Raw genomic sequence first — 27,980 nt, forward strand, 5'->3', positions numbered from 1 at the left:
CAGTCACCTGATTCATGTGCTGCCATTTTACACGCAACTTTAACTGGCACTATATATAAAAGGGGGGAAATAGTACTGTCCTATTGGAAGAGGGTAAAAAAAACCTCCCTGTTTGTGAGACGATTGCTAAGAGGGGTTGATGCAGTGTGCGCGGATCCGACAGAGGACGGTACGATGATGTCTGACGGGATTTCTGCAGCAGGACGCGTGTGACGGATGCATGATGCAGCTCATCGTGTAGATTATTGATATCTGGACGCACCCCGCCGCCGGCTCTGGCTGCGTCTGCTTCAGGGATCAGAGCGTCTCGTTTCAGTCAGAAAAATAACCTTTCGTTAAAAAAAGAAGAAAGAAAATCCTGCATTTGATTGCATTTTAAACGCGTCTGGATGAATTTGCATGAATTCTCTCACCGGATCCTCATCGGCTGCTGTCATCCTCCTCCTCACAGAGGGCACTACCCTCCTCCCTGCCTCTAAAGACATTTTGATCGTCCTCCCCGGTCCCCCACCCACCCGGACATCACCTCCTCCTCCTCCTCCACCAGCAGCACCACCTCCTTCTCCTCCGCTGGAACATGTCGGGCCAGTCTTTGACGGACCGGATCGCCGCCGCGCAGCACAGCATGACCGGTTCCGCCATCAGCAAAGCCGTCTGCAAGGCCACGACGCACGAAGTCAGCGGACCCAAGAAGAAACACCTTGACTGTAGGTTTGAGCATGCCATCACTGCTTCCTGTACATTCAGACAGCCCTGCACGCCTCACAAAGGACAGCCTGTACAAACAGCATCCCTGCACCCTCATCTCACACACACGCTCACACGCGCGCACGCACACACGCACGCACACACGCAGGCTTCCTTTAATCAGACATTTAAATTACAACGAGTCTGAATCTGTGCATCTTTCTTTATTTCTAAGTGATGCTGCTAAAGACTCCAGCTGCATCCCGTCTGTCATTCAGGGGGAATAGAAACAGGCCACTGTGGGTAGGAGCTAATCACATTGCTTTATAGTGGAAGGCCTATCCATTATTAACGCCACTATCAGCAGCAGTATACACTCCCCCCTGGAGACTCTTCAGTACAGAATGTGCATTTATCCACTGCAACGTTTTCATTTCCACCCCACAATCTCACATTCAAGTTCACAGCCGCCATTCTCTGATGTTTTCTCATTACTGAATGTCCTGCTGTCAGTCCTGCATGTGCCAAAAAAGGACAATGATTCTGTGTGTGTGTGTGTGTGTGTGTTACATTATCTGTGGTAGACATTAGGACAAAACGCGCTTCTTCATCCTGTGTACGAAGCCTCCTCATGCATGCACCAGTAATTATTATCATTATTAACATTGCGTGGAATCTTTATAAAGCTTCTTTATCACTTGACAGGATGATGGGTAATCAATGCAGCTCACAGGGAGTCAGTCCAGACAGATGAGCAAAAGAGCGAGATTGGCTAATCCAGAGGAAATGTGTTAAAATCAGTTTGAGAGACACCACAAGGCAAGTAGCCAAACAAACCAGAGAGCCGGGCACCTAAACTGCACAACCAGCCAGTCAGCCGGCAAGTTTGGCAGCAGATGACTCAGTCCTGTCCACGGCAAGAGGTGCTGCACGTTGGGACCAGAATATTACATCTGTAGGAGTTTGGCCTACAAAAAAAAGCTTCACGTCTCTAAATTCATCTGGGGTCTGTTTGCATCTGTACTCGTGCAGCAATAAACCCTACATTTATTATGGCCCTAAAATGCATCACCGGAAAGTTGGCCGGTGATGTTTTTGCCTGTGTGCAAATATGTTGATAGTATCTGAAACAAGTGTCACAAACTAGTGGATGGATTTAAAAGAAACACTGAGAGTCACTGGATGCACATCCACGACTGATTACCGTGGGTACGGAAAATATTCAGACCGCTGTCAAATTTTCACTCTTTTTTACGTTGCAGCCATTTGCTAAAATCAATTAATTTTTTTCCTCATTAATGTACACACAGCACCCTGTATTGACAGAAAAGCACACAGAAAAATAAAAACTGAGATATCTCATGGTCCTAAGTATTCGACCCTTTGCTCAGTATTTAGTAGAAGCTCCTTTTGAGCTAATTCAACCCTGTGTCTTCTTGGTAAAGATGCAGCAAGTTTCTTACACCTGGTTTGGGGATCATCTGCCACTCCTGCTTGCAGATCCTCTCCATTTCTGTCAGGTTGGATGGTGAACGTTGGTGGATGGCCACTTTTAGCTCTCTCCAGAGTTGCTCAATTGGGTTCAACCCGGCTGGGCCATTTAACAACAGTCACAGAGATGCCATGAAGCCATTCCTTTGTTATTGTTGCTGTATAGGGTCATTGTCATGTTGAAAGGTAAATCACATTCATCATTCCCTCGATTGCAACTAGTCATCTTGTCCTTGCAGCTGAAAAACATGTGGGCTTTCATGTGTCTTGCACTGAGGAGAGGCTTCCTACGGGCCACTCTGACATAAAGCCCTGACTAGTAGAGGGCTGCAGTGATGGCTGACCTTCTACAACTTTCTCCCATCTCCTGACTGCATCTCTGGAGCTTAGCCACAGTGATCTTTGGGTTCTTCATTACCTCTCTCACCAAGGCTCTTCTCCCCCGGGAGCTAAGTTTGGCTGGATGGCCTGCTCTAGGAAGGGTTATGGTTGTTCCAAACATCTTCTATTTAAGGATTAAGGAGGTCACTGTTCTCTTAAGAACCTTAAGTGCAACAGAAATCTTTTTGTAACCTTGACCAGATCTGTGCCTTGCCACAATTCTGTCTCTGAGCTCTTCAGGCAGCTCCTTTGACCTCATGATTCTCATTTGCTCTGACATGCATTGTAAGCTGTAAGGTCTCATATAGACAGGTGTGTGGCTTTTCTAATCAAGTCCAGTCAGTATAATCAAACACAGCTGGACTCCAATGAAGGTGTAAGACCATCTCAAGGATGATCAGAAGAAAAGGAAAGCACCTGAGTTAAATATGAGCGTCACAGCAAAGGGTCTGAACACTTAGGACCATGAGATATTTCAGTTCGTCTTTTTTAATAAATCTGCATACATTTCTAAAATTCTGTTTTTCTATCAATACGGGGTGCTGTGTGTACATTAATGAGGAAAGAAATTAATGTAACTGATTTTAGCAAATGGCTACAAAATAACTGAGTGAAAAATAACAGGAGTCTGAATACTTTCCATATCTACGGTAAAATTTGGTGTCAAGAGGACCACCATAAATGAGTAAAAATGGCTGCAACTCAGTGAATTTGACCAATATGGAGTAACGGTGGCAGTAGCCAGGAGTCATTTTCTCTGATTGCAAATAGGTTTCTATAGATCTTTAAGGAGGCGCAGGCATTTCCTTTTATTCACAACATTTTGTTTAATTTTCTGTTCTAAAACTGGAAGATTTCTGCAGAAAAAGAAAAGGATCATACATGATAACTACGCTAAAGCCAATTTAATCGACAGCTTTTGTAAATAATTCAAGTAATCCTACATCCGCTGTAGTTTCATGCAGATATTTACTTTCCTGCTACTTCACAAACAAGAAAATGTCACATCACTCAGGGCTGAAGCACAGTTTTTACAGGACAAATTCACAGCTGCTGAATGGATTTTTATAAAACTACTCTCAGGGACAAATAAATTTGTCCCAGAAAGGGCCGCTTTATTCTAGCAGAGGTCGTTATGGGAGACATTTTATTGTTCCAAACTGGTCACTATTATCTTTGGAGGAATTTAGAGCCCTGTAAAGAAACCACTTGCCAGCTTCTCTGTGTCTCAATGCTCGGTTGTAGTCGTAACCTCAAACAGACGACTGATTTCAATATTAGATACTGTTTACACCAGGTTGTGGGGGTCTTCCTATTTACACACAGAACATGAACTGTTGAAAGAAGAGGTCAGCAGCGCTAATCCTGCGACTGCATGGCTGAGAAGACCTTGGTGGTGAATAAAAAAAAAGTTAAATGAACTAAACTTTTCAAAAAGAGCTCTTGATGAGTCATCTGTGAGCTGTCTCAGCTCTGCATTCCCACTTATGTGATGCCCACACTTCCTTTGTGAATTTGAGTCTTTTATTTGCTTTTTTCCAGTACAGCCTGGTAAACAGGGTCCAAAAAAAGGGACACGCCTCATAACGAAACTCGTATGAAAGCTCTCAACAGGAGCGACATCGGAAATCGAAGCAAAGAGGACAAAATTTAGAGCTGAAGAGTCTTTAAAGAGCAAGTCACCCCCTACCAGAGTATTACTCCGCTCCCACTTCTTGTTTGAAAAATATAACAAATGCTGTTGCCTAGCAGACCGAGAGGGCGGAGCCACTAACAAACACACACACACAGGCTCACAACGACATTGTGACATCATATGGTACCAGCTAACGTTCTAGAGTACCTCTTGGCCAATAGCGATGGCAGATTTATATTCTGCACGATTAGACACACATTTATATAGTTTATCATAAAAAAAGTTGATTTAGGGGTGACTTGCTCTATAAAGTAACACTACACAGTTTACGGCTCCTCCGCCCTACCGGTTGAAAGTGAAATTACAACTGTTGTAAATAACCCTACTGCAGCCTGCAGTGGCTAGCGCTAACAACAAGCTAACACTAAAATGAGTCAACTAATACTAAAATAAACCACAAGTTATAAAGATCCACACGATTGTACAAAAATATTCTTACTTACAGTAGCAACAAAGCCAGGTCACCATCAGTCTGTGATTTTGTAGACTCCTTTAGCTCCCCCAAACTAGTGTAGGCCATGTCAATGTTCACTCTGGTTTTAGCTCCTTGCTTCACCTCCAAAGACAGTACACACCTATATTTACTTCCAGGCTCTGCCATGATGTCAACAAAAAGGCAAACCTCTTTTTCTTCTTCTTGTAAGTTTTATGGATAATTGGCGAACTGAAAATTCTAAATGTTAGCATTACAGTTAACAGCTGTAAAGCAGGTAAAGAGGACATGTATTCGACCAAAAAAATATCAAGTGCGGGTTTTGGTCAGTAGAGGGCTGCAGAGTGGTGTCAAATATAAAACTGGTCAAGTTTCTAACCCCTTCTTTCCAATGCACATGAAAGAGTTGTAAAACGGCTGTGAAATGTAGTTTATTTTGTGCCCCGGAAGCGAAGGGCCACTACCATTACGTTGCAAGTCTATTTTTTACACGCTTTGCTTCCAAAACATGTAAAACTCCACAGTTTAGATCGCTCCAGACAGAAAGTCAAACACAAAAGCAGTGTTAGACATCTGGAAACTTTCAAAATAAAAGTCACATCAAGGTAAATGTACATAATTTCCTGTTAAAACTCTCATAGTCAATGCAAACAGAACAGAAAATAAACCACAGACCTTTTTGAAACATGCAGTTGTCTTTCTCCTTGCTCCTGTGTGGACTTCTGAAATCGTGCATGTTGTTGCAATTCTCCCGTGCTTTTGTGACATCACAGGATCAGCTGTGTGGACCACTTTTGCAACCGTTTCATGTCAGAAATGCTCCCGGTTGGGAATGAGCTTGCGGGTAAATCGCCAATATTATGTTATTAAACCGATTTCATGGCTCAACAGTCCCTGAGATCAATGTAACGCTCGAGCTTTAAGTAAAAAAACCAAACAAAAAAGCACTATCTAATGTTACTTTTAAAATAATTTGTGGAAAATAACCAAAAATATGTGAAGTCAGGAGACAAAGAGATTAAAAAGAACAAAACTGTGGTTTCTTTTAGTCCTCTATGAAATATCGACTGACCACGCCTGAGCAAGCTCTAAAGCTGCAGGTAAACACTGTCATAGAAAAGATGGATCACATTCGCCAAAATCAATCTTAGTATCGTTAGATATTGTCTGCAACTGTCACTATTTTTTGAGTTTATCAATATTTGAATGAGATTTTAGCCTTGCATACCTATGAGCTTATAAACGAGGCCAGTTGGAATTAACCCAGGCTGTTTGGATTGGACAGAAAAGACGGTCACCCAGGGCAACACGTCTAAAAGCGTTTGTAGTCTTGGTGGATTTGGTGTTTATTCATCCTCAGCAGGCACAGTTAAAATAAAGATTAATTGTTGTGCCATTTTTTCTAATGTATTATAAATCAAACTCTGCTCATGGATATTTTCAGCATGAGCTAACTCAGATGTAGCTTTTTAATCATGTAATTACGGGTTACTTGGGTTTAATTGTAGCATCACCTCCATCACTTTTTCTTGTGGTACAAACCACAAACTCCTGTTTTTCTTCTGATAAATTATGAATACCCAGAACTGACAAGACATTAACAAAAAAATAAAAAATAAATAAAAACTACAATTGGTGACACAGCTTTGCCTCACAGGCAGCCTGACAGTGCAGCAATGTGCTCTAATGGAAACCACTTACTCCCACATATGTGTGTCATCTTAATGACCTTATCTTTTCAGAACAATTTCATGCCCTCGATACTTTGTGTTTCATCCAAAGCCAAGGTCTTAAAACTGAGCGAATAAAGTTTCATAGCTTTTTACAGTAAGTCTCTTTATGAGCTGTTAAATGTCCTCCATCACACACGTTAAGACTCTTTTATTTGATCCTAACTGGCTTAAATTGAAAAGTAATTCCATCCTGTTCAACACTGATATGAAAAATTTCATTTCTAATCAAGATTTTGATTTACATGAAGACTGCACATTATCAGTAGGTTATCATACAATCAATAGTGTGTTATTTACCTGACTATCTGCTATATGTGACTATATAATTCCTCAAAGAGATGGATAGAGATGTCTAAGTGGAGAATTTCTATTATTTAGAAGAAATTGGGGCTGAAATTTGAGATCCAGACATGAGAAAATAGAGTCGTCCCCCCATCAGTTCACTATTCGCCCACCGGCTGGTTTTCAGCCTCGACTGTGTGAGACTGATCAGGCTGTGAATCGATGCTTTGGAGTTTCTTTGCAGAAAACAACTCACCTGTTATCACACCCAAAACAAAAAACAGAAGTATGGCGGTGTTCTAAATGTGGCATCATTACTATCCCGATAAAACCATTTAAATAGAAGCTGTTGTAATTGTAGCTGTCCTAAAACGTCCACAATTGTGTCTCTTTAAACGGTGTCTTTGAAGGACGTATGAGACATGCAGCTGTCTCACAAAAGAGACTTAGCCTTTCACCTTGCCTACAAATTTGACCGTAGTGAACTCCACGGATCCATCAGACAGATGTTCTTCGTCAGTCCAGGTGGTCAGAATCCCAGTTGGTTATTTCTAATGCGAGGCGGCTTTGTGTGGTTATAAATATCTGCTAATCTTCTCTTGAATCTAATAAAAACGTGTTTCTTCCACTACCAGATGCCAGACTAATATTTGGTCTTTAACTGGGGATGTATGTCATGACATTACAGCTGTAGGTCTTTGGTAGACAAATCTGTTGACAAAATCTATTCAATGTTGATTTTTATTTTATTTTATTTATTATTGACTGTGCTGATCTTGGTGAATGAAATTGAGCTTTTTGGTGCCTTTAATGCATTCAGTTTGATTCAAGAAGCATTTCTACGGTTTTAAAATACGCCCTGATATCACATCTGGATCTTTTTACTCTCAACTGAGTTAATAAACTTTAAAAATGATTTGCAACCACATGATTGTACTTTACAGCTGATGTTCAGTAGTGGTTTTAATTACTCATTTATTAATTATTGATTGTTTAAACCAAGTTATTATTACCAGCCGGGGTCAACTGAACATTCACTGATTTAGCTAAGGCAAGATCTTCAATTTACTGATAAATATCCTTACAGATTGTATTTAAACAGACCGATAAAATGAGGATTTTAATAAAAGATATAAAAAAACATGTTGTTTCAGTAATTAAGTTTTGGGTCATGTTGTTGGGCAGATTTTGCTGCACACAGAATCTACTGTGGAGTATGCTTGTGCCATTTTTTAATAAATCGGTAAATCTCTGGGATTAAGGAGATCCTGTACATATTTCTAAGTCTGATCTGCAGCCAGATTAATAAAAATTTGGGGCAACTGGTTGTTAAATCCCAAGGGTGTGTTTGATGGTGAATTGATTCTAAATCACACAGTAAATATTAGAATCTGCATGTCTTTATGTAAATGATGTACCTACGTTAACCAATCTATACACACACACGCGCGCGCGCGCGCACACACGCACGCACGCACACACACACGCACACACACACACACACACACACCGCCTTCTTTCGTTTGTCAAACAGAACAACGCTGAGCCATTTTCCTTCAGGGATTTCATTTGAGCTGAGAATTACACTCAGAATAAGCAAACAGTATAAATATTTAAGTGTAATAAATATTTACCACTGCTGGTTGTTAATCAATTATATTTGGTGCCCATTCAGGTTCTGGTATTTTATTATTAGATTTGTGTGCAGGAACCAAAGTGATGACATCACTATTAGTCAACTCTCAGAGCCATGAACATAGTTTCAGTAAGTATACTAAAAATATGTGTAAAACTACAGCCTAGAGGCTCTTTTATGCAATGTCAGGAATGCAGAGCTGTCAAATACACAGGTGGCAGGAACAGCCAATCATACGTTAGCAAGAGCCAATAGGGAGCCTAAGTCACTTCTGCATCACGGGTCCCCGGAAGAACGAAAAAATGAATGCAAGTCAACGGGGCTAAAAACGCTATTTTATAATCCGCTTTGCCTTGCGCCCTGGATCACACATATGTTATACTGCAATTTAAATGAAAACTAATAATGGGTGTTTTGACCACGCCAGTCACGTACTTTGAGATTTATTAGCTTATAAAAGTTCGTATTTAGCATGACTACAAACTAGAAATCTGCACGTCACATATCACCACATAATCTCCTCTCCCCAAAGTAGCTGCTACTTACTAAATGGCCAGATTTATGGTGGTTCATTCCTCCTGTTGGAAGTTTGCTGAACTTACAGCCATTTTCCCTCAGTTTTCTCCATGTCTGGTTCGATGACGTCACTTTCGTGAAGCACATTTGTAGTTCTGGACTTATTTTCACACAAAACCTAAAATATTGTCCCCCCCTCTTTTTTGACTTTGGAAAAGGTGGAGGGGACATGCCCCCCCCCCCCCCCCCCCCCCAAAAAAAACTACATCCATGCTCCGAGCATATAAATGTCTATTTTCACCATGCGGCTGCTGCTTTTATTTACAGGAAGTGAGCAGTTGGAGGGACAGCTTAATGACAGTGCCCTAAACCAGAATCCAGAACATCCTGGTTGTCGTTTTCAGTTCCATCCCTGTCTTGTTTTACTTACTGATTTTCTCTATGAGCTCAGGTTGTTTCATGCTGGTTTCTTTGTGTCCTCCAGACCTGATCCACTGCACCAATGAGCTGAACGTCAGCATCCCCCATCTGGCAGACACGCTGATGGAACGCACGGCGAGCAACAGCTGGATTGTGGTTTTCAAAACGCTCATCACCACACACCACCTCATGATGTATGGCAACGAGGTGAGCCAAACACATCGAAGCACGGACACCCAGGGCAAAGAAAGGGGACTTGTATTCCCCCCCCCCCCCCCCCAAATAATTCTCATCATCTCCATGTAGAATGTAGACTGTTCTTAAGAGGTGAATTAGCTGTTAATAGGTGTATTTTTATAGATCAGTTTAAGTACAAGTCTGGGAACGTTAAACCAGTGTATTGCCTGTGCATGATGACTTTCTTTGCACAGAGAGATAAAAGACAGACCCTGAACGTTTGCCAGTCAGGGAGCTGGAGTTATTGACCCCTCTAAAGAAGCCTGACATACAGATCTCCAGGTAGCAGCAATCTCTCTCCAGCTCCATTGCAGTGGGACTCTTTGAAGCCGTGTCTTCCACGTGTCCAACACACACTGATGAAGTATCCCGCTGACATTTCAATGACTAGTGTGACAAATCGCCTCGCTCTGCCGCTCGCCTCACAAGATCAACGAGCGAAACATCAAACATGTTAAATGATGAGCGGATCGGATAAAAAAAAAGAGTATAAAAGATTGCAGACAGTAGTTGGTACTGACGGGTCCAAGGTGGCTCAAGAAAATCTCCCTCACATCATAACAGCCTGAGCTGGTAACAGCAGGATGGATCCATGCTTTTGTGTTGTTCTTGCCAAATTCTGAAATTAATAGTCTGAAGGCTGAAGCAGAAATTGCAACTCATCAGAACATCTTATGGTCCAGTTTTGGCAATCCTGTGTGAATTGTAGCAATCAGAGACAGCACTTCCCATGTCTGGCTTGTAACCAGTGGTTATTTCAGCTACTCTTGCCTTTCTCAGCTCATTCTTATTGAACTCTGACAACAATGAATATTCATCCACACAACTGCTGCTCAGTGTTCTACCAACACTATCTATAGTGGGGACGGTGTGCTGCTGACCTCTACTAAGGACGTTGTGGATCGGTGGGCAGAATACTTCGAAGACCTCCTCAATTCCACCGACACGTCTACCAGTGGGGAAGCAGAGTCTGGGGACTTTAGGTTGGCCTCTCAAATCTCTGGTGCTGAGGTCCATGAGGTGGTTAAAAAGCTCCTCTGTGGCAAGGCTCCAGGGGTGGATGAGATCCGCCCAGAGTTCCTTAAGGCTCTGGATGTTGTGGGGCTGTGTTGGCTGACGCGTGGACATCGGGGGCAGTCCCACTGGACTGGCAGACCGGGGTGGTGGTCCTCTTATTTAAAAAGGGGGACCGCAGGGTGTATTCCAACTACAGGGGGATCACACTCCTGAGCCTTCCTGGTAAGGTCTATTCAGGGGTTCTGGAGAGGAGGGTCCGTCAGATTGTCGAACTTTTGATTCAGGAGGAGTAATGTGGTTTTCGACCAGGCCGTGGAACACTGGACCAGCTCTATACCCTTAGGGGGATCCTGGAGGATGCGTGGGAATCTGCCCAACCAGTCTACATGTGTTTTGTGGATTTGGAGAAGGCGTTTGACCGCATCCCTCGGGGGCCCTGTGGGGGGTACTCTGGGAGTATGGGGTACCAGGCCCTCTGATAGGGCTGTTAGGTCCCTGTATGACCGGTGTCAGAGCTTGGTCCGCATTGCCGGCAGTAAGTCGGGCTCGTTCCCAGTGAGAGTTGGACTCTGCCAAGGCTGCCCTTATATATATATATATATATATATATATATATATATATATATATATATATATATATATATATATATATATATATATATATATATATATAACCTTTATGGACAGGATTTCTAAGCGCAGCCAAGGTGTGGAGGGCATCCATTTTGGTGGCCTGAGGATCAGGTCTCTGCTTTTTGCAGATGATGTGGTCTTGTTGGCTTCATCAGAACGTGATCTTCGGCTTTCACTGGAGCGGTTCGCAGCCGAGTGTGAAGCAGCTGGGATGAGAATCAGCTCCTCTAAATCTGAGACCATGGTCTTGATTCGGAAAAGGATAGAATGCCTTCTCCGGATCAGGGATGAGGTCCTGCCCCAAGTGGAGTAGTTTAAGTATCTCGGGGTCTTGTTCACGAGTGAGGGAAAACTGGAGTGTGAGATCAATAGGCGTATTGGTGCTGCATCTGCAGTGATGCGGGCGTTGTACCGGTCTGTCGTGGTGAAGAGAGAGCTGAGTCAGAAGGCGAAGCTCTCGATTTACCGGTCGATCTATGTTCCTACCCTCACCTATGGTCATGAGCTTTGGGTAGTGACCTATTCTATTCTATTCTATTCTGTTCTACTCTATTCTATTCTATTATGGATAGCTGCACTTTAGGCATTTGACACAAAAAGTCAAAGCAGGAAGCCATTAATGAGTAGGAATGGTCTCTTAAAAGGTCATTTGACCAACATTAAATCCTATTATGTTTAAAAAGTTATCTTTCTTTAAAAAAAAAAAAAGGGAAGATCAGTGATCAGAGTATTAACTCACCACCATCTAGAAGCGCTGATTAGTTAGAATGGTTGAGCAAGGGTCCAAACATTTGATCTAAGGTCTTAATAAGGAACACAGGCATGAATGTCGCCAGAAGTTTGATACTAAGTATTATTATAATGCAGCTGTGTTGAACTAAAGAGTGATGCAAATAATCATACATATCCTTTCTGAAAGGATTGAAAAGCTGCAGCTATCCTCAAAAAAGTGTACTTTCATCTTACCTTAAAAACCCGTTCCCAAGTGGACATAGGCTCATATTGTCTGGTGGAACGAAGAGATAAATCACTGACTTTGTCCTTTTTTTTCCCATCAGAGATTGATGCAGTACATCGCCTCCAGAAACACGCTCTTCAACCTCAACAACTTTCTAGATAAGGCTGCACTACAAGGTGATTTAATGCCGATTGACTGTTTTTAGACTCAGCACTGCTGTATGTCTAACAAAATGACTTTCTGTCGGCCTCTCTCTGGCTCTGTAACACCACCAATAAGCCAGTATTCAGAGTCTATTTCAAAAGGTCCGGGGCTGCTGAGAAGATGCTCCTTTGTTTGCTACAAGAAGCTGCCAAATGATGCTGAAAATTGCAACAATGCTCAAGTGTTATTCAAAAAGGAAAGAAGAAGAGAAAACCTGTGCAAGATCTGGTTTGATTTGTGATATTTTGGGGTGGAATAAAGTACACATGGGTTCAGTCTCTTAACTGCAGCTTCCCCTTCTTTGTCCTCTAGGATATAACATGTCAACCTTCATCAGACGCTACAGCCGATACCTGAATGAAAAAGCTATGTCTTATAGGCTAGGAGAAGTGGATTTCACCAAGATGAAGAGAGGGTAACACTCTTGCAAGCACATTTCTTTCTTTCACTTCCTTCATACTCAACACTTAACAAAATATCTTCTTGGACTTCACACTTGATAGGTTCTGTGAGTTTGTTGCATGTTTGCGTGTATTCTGGTGTTTCAGGGCTGATGGTGTGATGCGAACCATGAACACAGAGAAGCTGATCAAAACGCTGCCCATCATCCAGAACCAACTCGATGCACTGCTAGACTTCCAGGTAAACTAAGCGAAACCTTTCGTATAAAAAGCTGTAGTTGCGGCATTTTGATCCCAACTTTACAGTTTTTTCGTTTTTTTTTGGGGTTGTCCCCCCTGCAGCCGAACTCCAACGAGCTGACCAACGGGGTGATCAACACGGCTTTCATGTTGCTGTTCAAAGACTCCATACGGTTGTTTGCTGCTTACAACGAAGGGGTCATCAACATGTTGGGTAATTCATCAGATTGTGCTGTGATTGTCCTTATGATGTGGCCACGACCCATAGGCAGTGCTCGGATGGAATCTATGGGTGTCTTTGCACGCAATTGGACAGTGCTAGAACCAATCAGAGCGTAGAACAATGTGACGTATTCATCGTTGCGGAAATTAGTGAACAGGGCAGTCCACCACAGTCAGACGAAGAAGAAGCAAATACATCCTTTTTCGAAATAAAGGACATACTGTAAGTGCTTCAATTCGCTCATGTCTCAAAGAAAGGCCCAAGTCTAAATCGTCTAAAGTTGTTGCTGAAGCCATTCCTGAGCCGACGCCATGTTTGCAGTTTATCTTTGGCGTTTAATGTCTCGCTACAAACATAAAGTGCTGCGATTGTTCGGGCAAATGGTAGACCTGCTGAGGCTACAATGGAGCATTGCTAGATCAACCTGTAGAATCAAATCTTTTTGCTACTTCTGCGGCTTTTCTAAATTTCTAGGCTATCATTGATGTTTGGATCACAGATTTTTTTCTAGAACCATCTACTGACTGGTCCTTTTTCTGCTACACAGAGAAATACTTTGACATGAGGAAGAATCAATGCAAAGAAGCTCTGGAGATTTACAAGACCTTCCTCAACAGGATGACTAAGCTGTCTGAGTTTCTCAAAGTGGCAGAGGTACCGTTTGTTCGCCTTGCTCCGTGCTCCCATGGGTGCGATGGAAACATCTGTCTGGAGTGAATCTTGAAAGCTTCCTCCTGTCTTCTCTAGCATAAACACATTAACGATTTTGCTATACCTATTTCCTCTTGTCTCTCAGAGTAGTTGAACATTTTGCTAAAACGCAGTTCAAATCTGCTGAGATTCGCTCCAGACTTCTGTTACCCTGCGGTTCTGATGTACGGTCAATGATTCCAAACCCAAAATGACCGCAGATCAGCGACCAAGGGCTTCTTCTACTTAATCTTCAAATCTCTTTCTGCATCTAGATATTCTCCTGTCTCTGACCCTCTCTTGCCCTGAACTGGGGATTGGGTTTCTCCAAGACAGCAATTAATGGTCGAGTCTTATTCTGTCAGAGAGCCACTCATGTACAACTTCCAGCTGAGGGACCCCTCGCGCACTGCCTGTTCACATGCCTGCACTGCATGTTCAAGCAAGCTCTTCTATCACCTTCTCTGTCCCCTTGTTCTGCCTCGTTAGCTCCTTCATTTTCCTTAAAAAGATCTATCTTATGTACATAATGGCTGTTATCCACTGAACGGATGGAGCTCCTGTTAGGCTTCAAAGTGAATATAAATAGTTTTATCCTCTTTAGGCTGCGTAGCCTTTTTTTCCCCTCCCATGCGTCATCTTCAAAGGCTTTCTCACTGCTTGGTTTCGTTCCCATTTGGAAGAAGGTTTGGGGTTTAGCCGCTTGATCCAAAGAAAATGAAAAACAAAAAAAAAAAGACTAACGTTGACTTTAAGGACCCATTCATTTTACCTGTCTAACAAAATGCGTTTGTCTGTTTTGTGTGTCATCTGTGTCCCCCCTCCTCCTTCTGTTCAAAGTCAACATTAGTTGAGTGTCTTCCTTTTGGATGTTTTCTTCCTTGTAGTCACGTGACCTGTTGTCCTCCCTCTCTGCCCCGCCTGTTCAATCAGTTGATGTGCTCGGCATTCATCATCAACTAGTCTCCAGATTTCTGTGTGTGCTCACACTCTGTGTATATAGCTGTTTGTATGTGTGTTTGTGCATGTGCCATTTTCCTCTGTTGTCTTTTGTTTTCCTTTTCCAGCCACTGCATGAAGTAATGAATGCTTGGATTTGATTCTTCTTTCTCCCTCCTCCTCCTCCTCTTCCTCCTTCACACAATTCTTCCTTTTTTTCCTCCCCAAATGTGGTATGTTTTTGTTTTATTACTACGTTTGGTTTATTTTCATTTTGCCTCCTTCCTTCCTTCCTTCCTTCCTCCCTTCCCCACCCTTCCCTTTTTTGTGACACAGCGAGTTGGGATAGATCAGGGCGACAGCCCCGATCTCACACAGGTCAGTCCACATCTCATCTCAATCAGTCAATCAACCAGTCAGTCAACCAGTTTATAATCCGTCAAGTCAGTCTCATAATGCTTCATTCTTAACGCTCCCGTTCCCTACTCACCCTACAGACCTGCCCACACTGCAGCTGCCCCGTCTTCTTCCTCTCTTCTTCACTCTCCTTATCTCCTTTGCTTTGCCTCTTTTTCTGTTTGAACAGAGTCTAGAATAGAGAGGAAACAATAAATGAAGACCAGCAAATAGCTTTGATGCTACATTTCCTTCATACAATTATCAGGCTTTGAGGAATTTCATGTTTTTTTCTTATTTGAATCATTGCAGAACAAATTTTACTCAAAAGGTAAGAATTTTTAAAGAATAATTTAAGCAGCTGGGTAACAAAAGCTTTATTTGTAATTTTTTCCCCTGCAGATTAATTTTATTCTAACACGACAGCACTTACCTGGATTTTTCCAATAGTGTTTCAGTAAAAAAAAAAAAAACCTGCCCATTTACCCAAAGACTCATCATACAAACCAAAAAGAAAAGTCAGCACAACTTCATAAAATAGGTGTTTTTTCTAAAAAGAAATCCAATTTCATTAGCTGTGGGGAGAGCAGCGAATGGTTTTTATTAATGAGGTTTCTGCAAAAATGACTTGGATAGGTGTACATAATGCCATCATAAGTACTGCATCGGAAGGATTTTACTGCAGCTCAATCCTGTGGAAACAAAATTGGTTGTAATTGTGACAAAATAAAGACTGAAAAGGGTTCACTTGAAATAATGTAATATTTGTAGTGCTTATGAAGACCTTATATGCCCTTATTCAACACAATGACCCATGCCTTTACTGAGCTGTAGACATGTCTGTTTTATTTGTAAACTTTTAGCATATTCTAGATTTCCCTGGAGAAGGATATGCAGAATTCGCATTTTACACGTTCCCCCTTTAAATAAGTATAAGAGGAAACTTTTCTTTGCCTGTTATGTTTGGGTTGTGTTTTCTAAAGCTGGGATGTAAAGCTCTGGGTGAAAACCATGGTATCGCATGTAGTCCAAATCAACTCATTCATTATTTTGGTTTTCCACTAGAGAAAGCTGCATACCTGTGTTTTCATCAGATGTTTACATTTGACTGAGTTAACTTTCTTGGTTTCCTGTTGGATGCTTGGTTCTATTTGACTGATCGGTACAAAATCTCCAAACCAAAAACTTTCCCATTGCTTGAAGTGGAGCCCATGAGTTAACTCTTCTGGATAGTGATTTTCTTTATGCGTACATGTGTGTGCTTTCTGAAAGCGTCTGTGGATGGCTGGCCTCTGCATGGGCTCATTAGACGATTCAGAGATGTGTTTGCTGTGTTTCCACTCTGGAGCCCCTCGGTGACGACGCTCTGCTCTGCCCTGATCCCTCAGTCCTGCTGCAGACTCGCTTGCATGATCCAAGGCTAATGTCTGCATGCTGGTCAACCAAACCTGATGAAACCAAATGCAAAAGCAAAACAAAAGAGCCGTCATTGAGTAGATTGTCACCCTGAGGGTGATGTCTTAATTTTGCGGCTGCTTTTTGTGTGTTTGTTATAAAATGAGTAAAGAGAAGTGGTTAAAGAGAGCTGTTAAACCCACTTTGTCTACTTGGCTGACCGTCTAATTTTACCCCATCAACTCCATGTACCCCTTCACCCTTCTCAGGCTCCTAGTTCTCTCCTGGAGGCTCTGGAGCAGCACCTAGCTTCTCTGGAGGGCAGGAAGCTCAAGGATCTGTCAACCCCTAGCAGGTATGACAATAATAAACAAGAAAACATAACTTTACATGTCAGGCAGGAGGGGGTGAGCGCATCAGTGGGATTGATAAGATACATTTTCTGTAAATGTCTCAGGAGCTCTTTAGGATCATAAAAACATCAAAGATAAATATGGAAGAAAAAAAAAAGAGGTATGAGCCGACGCGACCGAAACGCGTCGGCTCATACCTCATTTTTTTCTTCCAAATTAATCTTTGATAACCTTAGATGGGTTTCACCAACTTTAAAATTAATATTGATATTGTTGTGTAGGCCTACTGCTAGATATGTTGCTGTTATCAGGACTTCCAACTGTGGGTTCTGACAACTCTTATTTTGGATCCTACATCATCCTCTGGGTCAGGGACGAGGTTCTGCCCCAAGTGGAGGAGTTTAAGTATCTTGGGGTCTTGTTCACAAATGAGGGACAGATGGAGGGTGAGATCAATAGGCTAATTGGTGCCGCGTGTATAGTGATGCCAGCATTGTACTGGTTTGTCGGGATGAAGAGAGAGCTGAACCAGAAGGCGAAGTCTCGATTTATTAGTAGATCTATGTTTCAACCCTCACTTACAAGCTTCAGGTGACCAAAACAACGAGATCCGGATACAAGCGGCCAAAATGAGTTTTCTCCACAGGGTGGTTGGGCTCTCCCTTAGAGATCGGGTGAGAAGCTCGGTCATCTGGGAGGGGCTCGGAATAGACTCGCTGCTCCTCCATGTCGAGAGGAGCCAGTTGAGGTGGCTTAGGCATCTGGTCAGAATGCCTCCTGGACACTTCCCTGGTGAGGTTTTCCAGGCACGTCCAATCAGGAGGAGACCTAAAGGAAGATCGAGGACACGCTGGAGGGACCATGTCTCTCGGCTGGTCAGGGAAGACCTTAGGATCACTCCAACGGAGCTGGCTCAAGCGGCTGGGGTGAGGGAAATCTGGTTCTCTCTGCTTAGACTGCTAACTGCGACCTGACCCCGGATATGTGAAAAGAAAATGGATTGATGCACGGATCCTACATGAAATGTATTCATCCTGAATAGTATACTTTGTTTTTGCCAGTCACATTCAAAGGCAAATAAATGCTGATCGCCAGTTTTCTCACTATGCAAAAGGTATTATCTTTCACAATAGGGCCAACTTCTAGTTTTATGTATCGTTTGCTGATAAAATGGACAGACCCTCCAAGACGTCACCCATGGGTTTCTCAGGCTTTGACTTGAAGCCTAGTGGGTGGTTCCGATCTCTGCCATCTTGGCAGCGTCACCAGTCTCGTTACGCCCAGACAATCCAAAATTGGGCAAAGTGGTGGAGCTTAGAGCAAGACTCTGAGTCAGTCATCAACTTCACAGCTACAAGCTAACTGAGCTTTTTGGGCACTTTTAGCCAGAAGAACGCAGTTGACATATTGACATCTGGTGAAAATTTTGTGTCAGTAGCCCCTTAGTAATATCCGTATGGTTCAGTGTTACCACTAGCGGAACATAAATCGATCATCTTCATTCTTGAGTATTCTAAATGTTGTTTAAATGGATCATTGGGATGAAACCTATTTAAAATTTTTGACATTGTGCATCTTATGACTTATTTAAATAACATCAGTAAAACAAGCACAGAGGCTGTAAGTAAAATCAATTGTTGTTGATATAAAAATTTTCCAGTAACATTTTTGTGTCTCACTCGCAGATCCAGTACCTTGTCTAGTGCAGTGTCGTCTCTCTCCAGTGCAGGAATCTCGCTCAGCCAAATTGATGACAAAACAGAGGACAACCGACTTCAGCAACACAAGGCAAGGCATTTAGCCTGTTTTTAATGCATTACACATTTAAGTTGTTCTTTTTCTTTGAGCACTCCACCCAAACACACACGAAAACTCTCATATGTGCGAAAAACTGTGGAAAAATTATCTAAATGTCAACTTTCATTGTGCTCCACACAGCTGTTGAACTTGTGAATTAATTCTGCAGCATAGTAAAATGTACAGCTCATCTTTGGCTACCAGCCTACAGAGTAAAGAACTACAAATTGAATGCAAATGGACTGAAAGCCAAAAATACTGCGTATTTACAGCAGCCTTTTCTTCTAATTAAATGTTGAGGACATATTTTCTAGATAGCTTTGCTCCTGTTTCTTTGCCTGAGCTAACCAAACTAGTTAGTTCTATGAAGACCTCTGCATACCCCTTCAATCTTAAACTCATCTTTGTTTAAAAGTGCTTTTCAGTCCATCGGTCCCAGCGTGCTCTCTATAATTAATGCTTCTCTGGTTTCTGGTCAGGTCCCTGCTTACTTTAAGAATGCTGTATTCCACCTGCTTCTTAAAAAAACTAAGTCTTGACGCCTCTCTCCATAGCAGCTTCAGACCCATCTCTAAACTTCCGTTCATCTCCAAGATCTTGGAAAAGGTTGTGGCTAAACAACTCACAGCTGCTCTTGATCAACAAAACATCTATGACAGTTTCCAGTCAGGTTTTCATAGAGCTCATTCTACTGAAACCGCTCTTCTTAGGGTCTCTAATGACCTTCTGACTCACAGTGATGCAGAGGACTGTTCTGTTCTGGTCCTGCTGGACCTGACTGCAGCCTTTGACACTGTTGACCATCACCTATTACTGGAGAGGCTGAGAGACTGGGTAGGCCTATCAGGATCTGCTCTGGAGTGGTTCTCCTCCTATCTGTCTGGGCCAGAGGTGTGACCAAGTCGCTGCTTTGCAAGTCACAAGTAAGTCACAAGTCTTTCCAGTCAAGTCTCAAGTCAAGTCCAAGTCAAAGACAACCAAGTCCAAGTCGAGTCCAAAGTCAATGATCTAGAAGTCCAAGAAATTAACTTTGAATTTTCAAGTCAAAATCAACTAATCTGCCAAACTTCAATTTAATGACAATTATAATAAATGAATTCCAGAAATAAAACATTTTGAAGCTTATTTTATTTGCTCAAACAAGCAGAAAATGCAACTGAGATTGATTACAAACAAAGTGCTGCTGAATTTAGCAGAACAAGATCAAACCCAGAACGAAGAATGATTTACGATTTTTGTCCATGTCGTGTCACTCTTGTGCTAAAATATCAAATATGCTCAAGTCATCATCAAGTCAACATATGCAAGTCGATTAAATTCGCAAGTCATTGGCAATCAAGTCCGAGTCAAGTCGTAAGTCTTTATAGATTTTATCAAGTCAATTCAGAATTCATTAAAATAATGACTCAAGTCTGACTCGAGTCCAAGCCATGTGACTCGAGTCCACACCTATTGTCTGAGCGTTCCTTCTCTGTGGCCGTCTTCAAGTTTCGGTCCTTCACCACCTCCCTCACCCATGGTGTCCCACAAGGTTTTGTGCTAGGGCCTCTACTCTTCCTCATCTATCTGCCTCCTCTTTAGCACATCCTGAACTCCTTTAAAGGAATCTCCTACCATCTTTAAGCCCCATGAGATGTCTAAGCTGCAGCTGTTACACACCTGCTTATTAAAACCTGGATGGCTGGGATCTTTCTACAGCTGAATGAAAACAAGACAGAGATCCTCATCTGTGCCCCAGACAATCAATCAATCAATGAATCAAAGCTTTATTTATAAAGCGCCTTCCACAACCCTGTCAGGAAGCCCAAGGCGCTGAACAAGCTGGTTCCCAAAGTCAGGGACTCTCTTAGTCAGCTTGCTTCTCGCACCAAACCCTCTATTAGGAATCTTGGTGTGACCTTTGACCCAGCTCTCACCCTGGATTCTCATGTCAGTTCTCTTGTTCGCTCTTCCTTCTTCCATCTCAGGAACATTGCTAAGCTGAGTCCCATTCTGTCCCGCTCTGAACTTGAGACAGTTATCCAGACCTTCATCTCCTCATGCTTAGACTACTGCAACTCACTTCAGAATACCTGTGCTCGGCTTCTGACCAAATAATCAAAGTACACACATCACCCCGCTTCTCCTCCAGCTTCACTGGCTGCCAGTCAACTTCAGGGTTCATTTCAAGATCCTGGTTCTGGTCTATAGGGCCTTACATGGACAAGCACCATCTTACATTGGTGATCTTCTCAGTCGCTACATCCCCAGCAGGTCCCTGAGGTCCAGTGATCAAAGCCTACTGGTTGTGCAGCACCAGGCTAAAGACCAAAGGTGACAGATCATTTGCTGCTGTGGCCCCCAGACTCTGGACCTCTCTCCCCCTGAGCCTGAGATCAGTGGACTCAGTGGTCTCCTTTAAAAAGCAGCTGAAAACTCACCTGTTCACTCTGGCTTTTGTGTGACCTTCATCACCCTCTCCTTATTCTGCTCTACCTGTTCTACCTGTCCCGAGATCCACCGATTTTTCTCTTTCCTATTAATTTTCTCTCTCCATTTCCTTACATAGTTTTATCACAATTTTTTTAATATCATTTTAAACATATTTTTAATCCATCCATTGTCTGAACCCGCTTTGTCCATGTAGGGTCGGGGGAGGTGCTGCCGCAATCAGGCGGGGTGCACCCTGGACAGAGTGCCAGTCCATCGCAGGGCACATATTTTTAATCATATTTTAAAAATAATTTTTATTTTTCACTTTTTTGGTTTTGTGAAGCGCCTTGTGATTTTTATCTTGAGATACCCTAAATAAAAGATGGTTTTCTTCTTTAATATGAAAGAGAAAGTTGTATTCACATCTTTTGGCACTGGGTATACAAAGAAAATAGAAATGTTGATGAGTCGCATTGGTGCTTTCTGTACAGGACGATGGTCATAAAGTGACTGACATTCAGACACCTAATGCTTCACCCAGCACCCAATCAGTGTGCAGTGCCAGCAGCAGCGTGGGGGCCACTGAGCTCTTCTCCAACTCACCGAGCATACCCATCAGCAACCAGTGAGTCAAGCTTCTGCAGTCAGATGTAAAAACCGAGTAGAGCTTTCAGCATGCCATCTCACTTTATCCTGCTGCCTCGGTTCTTTGATGCAAAACTGAGGGTATGGTTGCTTATATAAATGAAATTGAAGAGATTACATATGAGCCATTATTTTTCCTTCTGTAGTGTGCCAAACCTGACCACTGAGCTGTTCACCTTGCAGCCTAACTTCACCCCCTTACAGACCACACACACTGTGCCCAACAACGCATGGGGAGGTAGGACACACACACACACACACACACACACACACACACACAAACAGAAAGCATGCAATTACATTCCCACTTGCTTACAAAACACACACTAAAAGCTGGATATGGTATGACAATAATGGCCAGACGCCTTATATTCTTGACTCGTTTCCCTCCTCGTCTCTCCTTTCATGTTTCCATGGTTACCTATGGAAATCAGGTGACCTGATAAAGCCATCTCCACCTACTCAGATTCATAGTCCAGGAGCTCCTTTACACTCTGGGAAAATGCTGCCCAATGATTTGGACTCTTCCCTAGCAAATCTGGTTGGCAGTGAGTATATTGTGTTTTTTCCCCAAACTAATTTGACTGTCTTATTTTGCCCATTTTGTGTTCTCTTGCTTATGTTACTTTGTATCTGCTGCTATTTGAGTTTTTATTTGTTCTTTTAGACCTGCAGTTTGGGAGTATGCCATCCAAAAAGTGAGTGAACTTACATAAGCATATGAGCCAGATGCAAATGTCTTTTTTGTCTGCTTGTTTTCTGTCTGATTTTCTACACGCTGCATGATTTCACATTATATGTGCACTTGTAATACACATGTGTGTTTTTGTACATGCACATTAGGCCAGAGCTCCAATGGAGCCAGCTGGTAGAGAAGAAGCCAACAGGAGGAAGTGGCTGGCAATCAAAATCTATGTGTACCAATACAAACTGGACTCACACAACCCATCATCCCATGGCACCTGCACCCATGCCCGTCCCTCAGATGGTAATTTAAAAGCATCAACTGCTATTTACCAGGATGATTTGTGCTTGTGTCATTAAAAACTATGGTGTACTGTTAAAATTTGCTCAAACTCAACCTATTGAATTTGTGTAAAATTAAAAACAACAACTCGATAAGACAGCATCCAAGTGTTATTTCAGTTTACTTCTATTCCGCTAACTCCATCTTGAGGGTGCATCTTGCAACATCACAAAAGGCAAAGAGCCTAAATATGTTCTTGTTGGTGAGTTCATAATGGGAAATAAACATTAACATGGCATAGCTAACTGGTTTCTGAACATTCAAGTTTTGGGTTTTTCAGGATGCTAGAAGTTACCAGACTTGGACTTGGCAACCGATTGGCCTAAATGTGTTAGATGTTAAAATATTTTTATGCAATTACTTAGAAAACTATAACTTCTACTTTACCAACAAATGCAAAGAAAATACTTCTAGCCACTTTTAATATTGAGTGAGTCAATTCTTAGATCTTAAAAGGACTATGCTTTACAAAGGTACTGCACTGGCAGGTGTTCTACTGTATCGAAAAGCTACATTTTTAATAATGATTTACACCGAACAGTCCTATTCATCTATGTACTTAGTGCATTTTACCATCTTTACTTATCACTCTTTAAATAGCCCAAATTAATTCTTGGTGGAGTCAAAACCCATCGTGGACACCATCATCTCTTTATCTTTATCTATGCCCTTTGTGCGCCACTCTGATTATCTCCATGTCTCTTCCATTCAATCTGGTTTAATCTTCATAATTTTAGACTGAATGGCCTCTTAACTCTAACCGCTCATTCTGTCAGGAAATGGTTTGGAAAGCCGGAGGCATGACTTGAATAGAAAATAGATGTGATTTTATCATGATGAATGGATAAAGGTCTAATTTATCTTCTCTCACCATCTTGAGAGTACGTTTGACTCAAAAGTCAGAAAACTAAATTTACCTTTTTGTTTTCTCTCCCAACTCACCACAGAATGGGATGATCTATACTGGATATGTAAGTAATCAAAACGCCATTGTGACAAACTCTCTCAACTGCCATTCTGCTTGTGGTTTGCCACGTTTTGTTTATTACAGACAACCAATCTGCCACCATAATTCAATAAATGTTTATGATATCAACTTAACTTTGTTATAGACTTTTTTATGTGTAGGATTAGCAACAAAGTACACTACTGTGTTAGTATGTGGTATCTGTTGGACTGTTCAGACAAAGGGCAAACATCAGATTAGACTTCATCTTCCTACAGGCTCCAGCACCAGTGGCTTTTCCTATGACAACACCCCAAGTGCCTGTGTATGGAATGGTAAAGAATAATTTTCAGCTTCTAACTCAAAAACATAGTAACATAATAATAATAATAATAGACTTTATTTGTAACACACTTTACATTTCAATGAAATCTCAAAGTGCAATATATGCAATATATTCCAAATAATCACAGTCAGTTCATTTTTTCCTGCCTGTTGCACTCTTAACCTTCTTCACCTGTGCTGTAACCAGCTCCCTCCTCAGATGAGTCATCAGATGGGGGGTGTTCCTATGATCCCTCCACAGCCCGTCATGTACAACCAGCCTGTCTTGAGACCCACAAATCCATTTGGACCCATCCCGGGTACACAGGTAACACAAGAACAGGCATGTTGACTCAAAAGAAACTCCAAGTGCAAGAAGGGACATCACATATCATATGAGAAAATCACAGTACCTAACAGATCACAAGCAAATAGTTTTAACAATTTCACTAGACATTTTCCAACCTTTTATCATTTAAATTTAGAAAATTTCAACGGGGAGATCGACAGGCGGATTGGGGCAGCATCTGCAGTGATGCGGACGCTGAACCGTTCTGTTGAGGTGAAGGAGCTGAGCCAGAAAGCATGGCTCTCGATTTGCCAGTCGATCTAACGCTCAGTCCTCGCGTATGGTCATCAGCTTTGGGTGATGACCGAAAGAACAAGATCGCGGATACAAGTGGCCGAAATGACTTTTCTCCGCGGGGTGGCTGGGCTCAGCCTTAGGGATAGGGTGCGGAGCTTGGACATTCAGGAGAGACTCAGAGTAGAGCCACTGCTCCTCCATATCGAGAGGAGTCAGTTGAGGTGGTTTGGGCATCTTTTTAGGATGCCTCCTGTATGCCTCCCCAGGGAGGTGTTTTAGGCATGTTCTGCCGGCGGGAGGCCCCCGGTTGACCCAGGACACGTTAGAGAAAGTACTTCTCCGAACTGGCCAAGGAACGCCTTGGGGTCCTGCCGGAGGAGCTGGCCGGGGAGAGGACGGTCTGGAACTCCCCCCAACCGTCTGCTGCCCCCCCGACCTGGATCCAGATAAGCGGAAGAAGACGAGAAATTTTCAATCTGGTTTATAACTTATGAAAAGCTACTACAGAGCATGGATAAACGCCAAGCATTCTGTAGACTCCCTATCCTGTCCGACAAGCCATGACTGAAATATTTCACATAATTTCAAATATATACAAGATCAGATCTACCAATTAACTGAAATTGTTCTTGTAAAAAGTGCATTTCCTCAACTGTATATGTGCTAACATTTACGCAACTTAGGTCTTGCTATAACAGTTTGGGAAATATTTTACTGCAAGTCAATTTTAAACACTCATCTTTAGTGGAAATTTCAATTTCAGCATTTGTTTGCATATAAATGGCATGTAATACATTTTATAATGTGCTTTAAAATGTTTTTTTCCAAAGCAAGTATCAATCATTTTATTGCAAAAGTAATGGAATGTTCAAAAAACATGTATATTAGGACAAATAAAAACAAGAACTCACACAGATGAGAAACTGTTTTCCTGTCACTGCAGCAGGATACTTTACTAGATGCCTGAACATATGTGTTTTGTTGGACTAAACTACTCCTAATTCTCCCCTTGTCTTCTCCAGATGCACTTCATGTAGAGATGATGTTGTAACCATAGCAGCAAAGCTGAGGAAAGAGGCAAGATAAACAAATGGAGGGAAAGAGTTGACAGCCAACACAAACGCAGAACCAAATCCAGGAAGAAAGAAACGGACAGCCAGGGAAAGGGAGGAGAGAAGACCAGGGGATGGATTGAAGATGAAATGATGATGTCAATTTAATGTCACCTGACCTTCACATTTTCTCTTACCTCTCCATGTGGCTAATAATTTCTCTGTTTTAACCAGCAAGTACAGAGACTCTGATTCAGTCCTACCCATAGTTTGTTTTGCTACCCCAAAGGGCAACTGAGAACTGAGCTGTTGCTACCAAGGCTGACACCACTTTGACACCCACTCATCCTAATTTCTTAAATTAAATTTTGACCACATTTATCTCCATTCCACAACTGAATCAGATTAGGAGGACTCATTTCTTTCTCTTACTGGATCATGGCACTTTATTCTATGTGAACTTTTGCCAAGGGTGTGTTTCCATGTAGGTGATTTTAGTATCTTGTTGAGACTGATCCTGGTTTTTGTGCCATCCAACGCAAAATGTCAGAAGTGATTTGAATGTGTGTGAGCATGTCCCTTTTTCTACATTTGGCAAGCTGCATCAAGGTTATCGTTTCTATTTATGAATTTCTTCATGTTCCTAAATGCGTAAAACGACGATTTCTTTTCTACGCTCGTGTGATTGTTAAATGGATGCAACCCCCTGCGGTGTGAACTGTGTTTGTGTGTCTCTTTTGGTACCTGATGTCATGACTATATGTTGCCAGGTACCAACGTGTTTCTGCACTGGAATGAACTGATGAAAGCACTGAAACAGATACAGCTATCGCAATTGGATGTAAACAAAACCCCTCACGCTAACTTTGCTATTTGGGGACATGGTGTACACACTGTGTATTCATATTTTGTTTTCTTTTCTGCAGCTGTGCAATATTGCAAAATCGTGTTACCCTCGTCACACCACACACATCCATAGCCTGTTTAGGTATGTTCTCTGTGGTTGTATTGTACTTTGAGTGTCCACCTCATGGCTCTGTACAAAATACTTTAGTTTTCTGGTTTATATAAGTTTTTGCTATACCTGTATGCTCTGAAAAATGCACTGAGCCAGACAAAAGTGGATAAGAAAAAAAGAGTTTCAGTCTAGCTAATCAAACACTAAAGGACTTTCTTTGTGTCCATTATGTCCAGAATGGGTGAGGTTTCTTCACTTTCAAAAAAACTGGATTTGGACAAGCACTACTGAACATGTTCAACCTTCACCTTTAAAACTCTGGTATGACATATTTCAATTTTACTGTACATGGACAGGACAGCTGAAGGTTCTTGCAAAAATTCCAAAGAACCCTAAGCCATCAGAAAGTAACTGAGGGGTAATATTTTTCCAACACGACCCAGGTAAAAACTGTAGTGACAGCATACTAATCAATTCAAACAGGCTGAGACAAGAAGCCTTAATGAGGCATTCAATGTTAATGTGGATTTTCCTGCAGATTCAAGGTCAAGTCAGACTCACAGTCCAATGATATATATACACGTATATATAGCACAAGCCTTCAAAGAAGGGACAATGCTCTGCTGCACAAAAACCTTAAAATCATTGCTGGGATGTACAGTCAAAAGGGGCAATAATTGATTGGGGATGACATCATTTTCTATTGACTGTGTCTGTTCTATGTACATGTACTGTACCTGTGTTTGTGTGCACATGCCTTCGAATAGAGATTAACAGGGTCATGTTCCTCGATTAGAGATGGAAGGTCTCTAAGCGAGTTGGTAGTGTGTACTAACTTGGCGTCGAGTGTTTTCGTGACGGTGTCTGACTCTGTACAACACATCAACTTAAGGTGGCTTAAGGATCACTCACCTGCTGAAAAATTCAAAAACGCTCTAGCTAAATGCAAGTCTGAGTTAAACTTCTCCAATCAACCGAAGCTGCTCTGGATGGGGATTTTTAACACAACCTTCTGAAAAACCCAACTTAGTATGGGCGTGCTATTGTGATTTATGTTTGCAATGTAACTGTGGCTAGGCCAAATTTTTTTCTTTGCAGCTTAGACTCTAAAACAGACTTGAGTTAGAAATCACCACCGATATTCTAAGGGTTTGCATTAGAACGAACATTTATTAAATCAGCTGTTGCTTCCCTCTTCTCCATTACTCCTTGTTCGAGGTTTGTCTTTCTCCGTCAGCTGAAGGGCTTCTTCATTGATCTCTTCAGCACAAC

General features: G+C 42.0%; 1 protein-coding gene across 2 annotated transcripts; it reads left to right on the plus strand.

Annotated features, from left to right (window-relative positions):
• The first annotated feature begins 551 nt into the window (after nucleotides 1–551).
• On the plus strand, nucleotides 552–27,899 carry LOC107386738 (phosphatidylinositol-binding clathrin assembly protein). Of its 2 annotated transcripts, XM_015961316.3 has the most exons (19): nucleotides 552–707; nucleotides 9,340–9,482; nucleotides 12,221–12,296; nucleotides 12,637–12,739; nucleotides 12,873–12,966; nucleotides 13,068–13,179; nucleotides 13,736–13,842; nucleotides 15,154–15,195; nucleotides 16,878–16,963; nucleotides 18,647–18,749; nucleotides 21,662–21,795; nucleotides 21,962–22,053; nucleotides 22,250–22,363; nucleotides 22,483–22,513; nucleotides 22,659–22,803; nucleotides 23,790–23,813; nucleotides 24,067–24,123; nucleotides 24,321–24,440; nucleotides 25,721–27,899. In XM_015961316.3, exons 1-19 carry the CDS (start codon nucleotides 578–580, stop codon nucleotides 25,733–25,735), a joined length of 1,728 nt encoding a protein of 575 aa, XP_015816802.3. In that variant the 5' UTR covers nucleotides 552–577; the 3' UTR covers nucleotides 25,736–27,899. The 2 variants fall into 2 exon arrangements, with proteins under 2 accessions (XP_015816802.3, XP_015816803.3); XM_015961317.3 differs by lacking the exon at nucleotides 15,154–15,195.
• The last annotated feature ends 81 nt before the right edge of the window (nucleotides 27,900–27,980 follow it).

The sequence above is a fragment of the Nothobranchius furzeri genome, chromosome 10 (assembly GCF_043380555.1).
Source record: "Nothobranchius furzeri strain GRZ-AD chromosome 10, NfurGRZ-RIMD1, whole genome shotgun sequence".
Taxonomy (NCBI): Eukaryota; Metazoa; Chordata; class Actinopteri; order Cyprinodontiformes; family Nothobranchiidae; genus Nothobranchius; species Nothobranchius furzeri.

What these genes read in the sequence shown, in the direction of transcription:
- LOC107386738 (XM_015961316.3), top strand. Translation starts at nt 578, where the DNA reads ATGTCGGGCCAGTCTTTGACGGACCGGATCGCCGCCGCGCAGCACAGC. An exon ending in TCATGATGTATGGCAACGAG is followed by an intron (nt 9,483 to 12,220) that starts GTGAGCCAAACA and finishes TTTTCCCATCAG; the next exon opens with AGATTGATGCAGTACATCGC. An exon ending in AGATAAGGCTGCACTACAAG is followed by an intron (nt 12,297 to 12,636) that starts GTGATTTAATGC and finishes TTTGTCCTCTAG; the next exon opens with GATATAACATGTCAACCTTC.